Source organism: Erpetoichthys calabaricus, chromosome 11, assembly GCF_900747795.2.
Source record: "Erpetoichthys calabaricus chromosome 11, fErpCal1.3, whole genome shotgun sequence".
NCBI classification, from domain to species: Eukaryota; Metazoa; Chordata; class Cladistia; order Polypteriformes; family Polypteridae; genus Erpetoichthys; species Erpetoichthys calabaricus.
The window spans coordinates 130,431,723-130,437,722 of NC_041404.2; the positions used below are offsets into that span (position 1 = coordinate 130,431,723).

The window sequence follows — 6,000 nt, forward strand, 5'->3', positions numbered from 1 at the left end:
CAACATTTGGCATAAAGAATACCACGATCATTAAAAGTATTCATCTGATTGGATTATATATCATTTCATTGTTTTAAAATATGGAATTCCTTCACATTTAAATGGGAGTTTATTTTACTCATAGATCAGCATGAGAAAGTCAATAACATAAAAAATGCAAAAACAAAAATCCATTAAAAAAAAAAAACAACAAAAAAAAATTAAAAAAATGTTTCCTGATATACACTATGAAAATTGTCTTGCTCCTTATGAATGCAAAATGTCAGCGTTCTACCTAACATCTCATCCTTTTTGGCCACTGATTTAACTGGGCAAAATTTAACTTACACAAAATCTTCAAGACTGACCAGCATCCCAATGCACTTTTCAATATAGGATTAAGGTTAAATTTACTTTCTCTGTATTTTATAATTGGAGCACATGCAGGATAATTGACAACGTGGGGGAATGAACAGGCAGCCTTGAGATAAAGTTCAATACCCTATGCTGCTGACAGTGTCAACTCGTTCAACTGCAAAACCCTTGAACTATTACTTACAGATACATTTGACACACAGAAGGCCCAGGGGTCTTCTTTAATTCGCCTCTAGTAAGCGCTGAAACATTGACTTTTTTTTGTTTTGTAGCCAACCCATGGCTGGATAAATATGTCTTAGGACATTAGCTAGTGAGAAGATGAACCCCCAAGTATGGTACATTTTATAACATTGTTTTAGTCTGGAAGTCTCCTGCAATTTGCAGCATGCGTCTATCTAATTTCTCTGAAGCTGATCTTGAAAGAGGGCGGCACGGTGGCGCAGTGGGTAGCGCTGCTGCCTCGCAGTTGGGAGACCTGGGGACCTGGGTTCGCTTCCCGGGTCCTCCCTGCGTGGAGTTTGCATGTTCTCCCCGTGTCTGCGTGGGTTTCCTCCGGGCGCTCCGGTTTCCTCCCACAGTCCAAAGACATGCTGGTTAGGTGGATTGGCGATTCTAAATTGGCCCTAGTGTATGCATGGTGTGTGGGTGTGTTTGTGTGTGTTCTGCGGTGGGTTGGCACCCTGCCCAGGATTGGTTCCTGCCTTGTGCCCTGTGTTGGCTGGGATTGGCTCCAGCAGACCCCCGTGACCCTGTGTTCGGATTCAGCGGGTTGGAATATGGATGGATGGATGGATGGATGATCTTTAAATATGTTCCATAGTATTATGCTGCAATCAAATTACTTAATGGCAGCAGTGTGCACAGGACAATGTACAGTGTATGCTTGAACCAAACATAAAAATTTAAATGGGTCAGAAAAATCATTTCAGGCCCAATCACAGCAAAATATATACTTTTCATTAGTTATCAGGATATCCTAAATATCTTCTGATAAACTGTAATTGAGATTATATGATTTTTTTTTTAATAATGAAATCAATTTTGCCACTCTCCTAAGAAGCCTAAATTTGCTGTTCAACCAGGCTATTATTTTCATATTTAAAGTCTCTCCCAACTCAGCTGTGGAAAACTGTAATTCATGTAGATCATCCAAAAGCCTCTTATTGCCCTGATTTTCTCCTAAATAGTCAGTCTTGGAAGAAGCCATATTCTATACACAAACACTTCACACCCTTTTGCTGATTGATGCAATTCAACCAATTTATTTAATGTCTGACTGAATGATCATAATGCGGTTTTTGCTAGCACCTATAGTACCAACTGGGAGATTTCCCAAAGGTAGGTGCATTTAACATCAAATTATTAAAAGCAGCTTGGAGGCCAACTATTTATGTCACTTACAACAGGTTGAACAAGGTACTCTGGTTTTCTTCTATATTCAAACAGTGTACATACTGTTTTTAAATATTGGCCCCATGGTTTGTAAGTAAGTGGGCCCAAACTGTGATTGCATCCAAGCTTAGTGTCTGCCTTATCGGCAAATGAATAATGGAAGACTCCAGATGCTGTCAACCATCGAATTAGACTAAGCAGGATGGGAAAAAAACAGGTTTAGGAATTTTGTTTGCACCGATAAATGCAAAAACCTAATATTAGATATGATTCAATAATATAATACAATTAAAAAGGTGAGAACATACCTTCAATTGGTACTACAGAAGGCTCCTTAATAGAGGGGGAAATTGCACGTTTATCTGCTGTTGCAACATCTGCTAACCTGCCTAAGGCACTCAGTGGAGGCGTAGAGGAAAGTTTTGGTCGTTTTGTGAGTCCTGAAAGACCAGATGGCGGTGGGAGAGCTGTAGGAGCTTCTCTTTTACGATCAGGAGGTAAGCTTGCTGACGCAGGTTTCAAAAGAGCTGTTGTAGCTTTTGGTTCTGGAGCCTGGCTTTTGGAACCCAGTGCTATAAAATCGCCAGGTGGTGGGTGCCCTAAAAAAAAAAATCAAAACTTTATATGACAGTTCAACATTTTTTATTTTTTTTTTATATCTTATTAATTTTATTGTAATCATTCTGTACAAATAGATCAATTTTTTACAAAAAATAGGATTGAAAACAAATCAAGTTCAACATTTTAAGATGCATAACTATATAGAATAGGGCTAGAAAAGCAACTTCTCTCACCTGAAGACTTTGCAGCACTGCTTGGCCGCCTAATTGTTGTAGGCTTTGGTCGATTCATTCTGATGAAACTTAACTCACTTAAAAGAAAATTAATAGGTTACAACCTAAAAATAATAAATAATACATTTATGAAGTACATTTCAAATGCTAAAAAAACTACAGTAACCATTACTTTAAAAATATGTAGAGAGAGGGTGCGAAAAATACTTTAAATTTTATTTCATTTAAATATTTATAATTATCCAAGCAATCCAGATTACCTGTGTGGCAGCCGCATATGTACAGCATATTTATATTTACTGCAAGGTAACGTAATGCCAAGTTTAAATAAAAAAACTCAAACAACAAAGCCTAAATGCGTCAAGATTATTTAACAAACTGGTTTTCAGTGTAATTCAAAGCAGACCACTTCATCATCATCTAAAATATGTCATATATGGCATGCAATGACTGTCAGTTTTCTGAAAGACCCCCTTTTAAAATTCATTTCATTGGCTGTATCCATATGTAAATGAACATAAATACATTTACACCTGCCATCAAAAGGCGTCTGTGGTGTCCACTTGCGTTAATATACACAGCACAACTCACTGCAGCTACTAGTAGTTTGGAGTTAGAATAGGAACAGGCTGCTCACAATGGCTAAGCATGAAAAATCAACAAGAAGGTGACAGGCCACACTGCCATAAAGAAAGTTTGTGTTTTAGCAAGACACCAAAGACATGACAGTCTCCTGAGAGAGATGGTAGGTCAACTTTAAACACACTACTGCTGCCACTCTGTTCACTATTAAAGCTACACAGGTGTCAAGGCTGGCCATTGGTACTTCAGCGGCTTACTTCACCAATGCCGTCAACCCACACAATTCTCTCTTTTTTTTCACTAACTTGAATTCTGTATGTGCAGAGAAAACACATTCATGTTTGGTGTGGCTAATGCTGCTGGAAATGTCACAGTGCTGAATCTAAAGGACAACAAAGTGTCTGGGATTAAAGGATGGAAAAAACTGCAGTGAATTCTGTATTTTAAACATTACTTTTTTATTTTCAAAAACACACAATCATTACATGCTTATTTAAAAAGTAATAATAGAGCCATGAGAGTATTCAGCAGCTTTTGTTATGACATATGTCTGAAATAACAAATTCAGTATTTTGGTAATAACTGATTATTATTTATCCCTAAAAACTGCCAACTCGTTTTATGTTAAGTTTAAGAACTTCAAGTACTAGTAAAAATAACGTATTCAATTAAAACGAAAAGAGTGTTTTTGAAATAGCTTCTTAATTTTTTATTATGGTTTAAAAATACAGGCGCTGTGTTAGCAATAGCAGCAAGTACGACTTTGCTAATAAATGTAAATAATAAAAAAATTTAAAAAAAACATGCAGCTTTGTCAAGACTGCAGCAGAAGTGCAAGTGAGGAAGTATCGGGGGGGGGGGGGGGGGGGGGGGGGGACTGGTGTATTCGGGCGGGCTTACATGGTCTCGTATACTGGGGGATCTTTAAAGCATAAACGTTGAGAACCCCAAACCAAACATGTAAGGAGTGACCGATGGTGATATATAGTGCGTTAAAAGTAATCATTTACAGTGTCAGGTATATGAGAAGAATCTACGTGAAGATCGCCACAAGGCTACGTTTCATGTCTTTACTATTAAAAAATGAAAATGTGCAATACATAGGGTAGGAAACTGAATAAAACAATTATTATTTTTTTTCTTATTTCTACATATGCAGATTGGCAGCTATTAATTTGGAGTATTCTTGTTTAATACCACGATGAAGACATACATAAAAAACAATCACAAACACTTATGGTTAAAGTGTTCTACTTTCGAAATAGATAACACTGTAACTCTAAAGCACTTGCGATAACAAAATCATCTAATACATAGCCCATATGGTTGAAGTTACATATGTTATGTAGTGCGTGCTACACTTAATAACAACGTATAAATACACTATAGACTATGTCAAAATATAGATATTTAAAAAGTACCGTTCAGCTAAAAATCACCCACAAATGCCTATGTTTCCATCTTCTTTACTAATCATAATCGGAACAAACCAGGGAACCATCATCCAGGCACAAGAGGAAGCGGAAATGCCAAAAAAGATGTAACACCTACCGGCTTCAAGTTGTGAGATCGGAACCAAATGCAGTGTTTGAGTTCTACTACGGAACTTTAATAAGACGGACAGTAGAACATTAGTGGGTTCATATGCATATGTAGAATCGGGATAAAGTGAGTAGTCCGATTAAAAGAGAAGTGTAGTTCTTCAAAAAAAGACAACCAACTTTAGTGAGTCTCCCTTTGGCAAATGCTACAATGTCATAAAAAAATGCGCTGAAAGTCTCTGTCGCTACTCCATATGTGTTACTTGCCCGATTTGCTGTTTTCAACTGCCCTGCTTTAGCTGACTTATATTTTATAGTGATGTTGGAAATATTACGCGTTTCGAGCCTTTTAAGTTCAATGTGTTCAATTAACATTAGTAAACTACACTTTTAAACGTAAAAGGCAGTCATCTGCAATGGTTGGCTCATTCGACTTTTTTTTTTTGCAGGAGGGCTTCTTCTGCCTTAAATGTTCATACCCGGTGTGCCCTTTATATGTACATCATAGTTAATGCTACACCCCTTTATTGAAAAGTCAACTGGAATTTTGTGAATGGTTTTTAGCGGGTTTACGAGCGCTAGTCTGCTCTTTTCGTGGTTGACTGTTTAGTGACATCTGGACACCAGTTTACAAGTTTGTCGACCTGTTAGGAGAATGAAAATGAAGAAATGCGTTTATCTTGGGCAAGGAAAAGGGTGGATGTTTTAAAAGTGTTCAGAATGAACACGCGGATTGATTGAGTACTGCTATTAGGCAGTGAATAAAGAAAGAGGTAAAATATAAGGCAAACTGGTGGAGCTTTTTTGCATGGCTCTGTTTGCGTCAAACGCCGGTTTTCAGTGACATCTACTGGCCATTTAAATTATTTCAACTAGTTTTAGTGAGTGAAAAAAGCGCTTTAATTTCATTGCTTTTTCAATTCCTACTCATTTGCCTGCTAATAAGGAATTTCTTTAGTAAGCTAGAGATCACCAATGTTAATGCAAGATGATCGACTTTAAGGAACAGAGGTATAATAATGTAGGTAATAATTACTTCCTCAGAAGGCTCGCGTCCTTCAACATCTGCAATAAGATGCTGTAGATGTTCTATCAGACAGTTGTGGCGAGTGCCCTCTTCTACGCGGTGGTGTGCTGGGGAGGCAGCATTAAGAGGAAAGACGCCTCACGCCTGGACAAACTGGTGAGGAAGGCAGGCTCTATTGTTGGCATGGAGCTGGACAGTTTAACATCTGTGGCAGAGTGAAGGACGCTCAGCAGGCTCCTATCAATTATGGAGAATCCACTGCATCCACTAAATAATGTCATCTCCAGACAGAAGAGCAGCTTCAGCG

At 37.9% G+C, this 6,000-nt stretch overlaps 1 protein-coding gene across 3 annotated transcripts in view; it reads right to left on the reverse strand.

The window, feature by feature from the left end:
* The window catches only part of ints1 (integrator complex subunit 1), a 75,985-nt gene extending 71,338 nt beyond the window's left edge, over positions 1-4,647 (reverse strand). The window contains exons 1-3 of one of the 3 annotated variants that reach the window (XM_051933624.1): positions 4,547-4,647; positions 2,544-2,620; positions 2,058-2,348 (exon numbers count right to left, since the gene is read on the reverse strand). In XM_051933624.1, coding sequence (XP_051789584.1) covers positions 2,058-2,348; positions 2,544-2,601 — 349 coding nt within the window. In that variant the 5' untranslated portion in view covers positions 2,602-2,620; positions 4,547-4,647. Of the gene's footprint in view, positions 1-2,057; positions 2,349-2,543; positions 2,648-4,546 lie in introns of all 3 variants that reach the window. The other 2 variants (XM_051933623.1, XM_051933625.1) reach the window with 2 other exon arrangements.
* Positions 4,648-6,000: the final 1,353 nt, after the last annotated feature.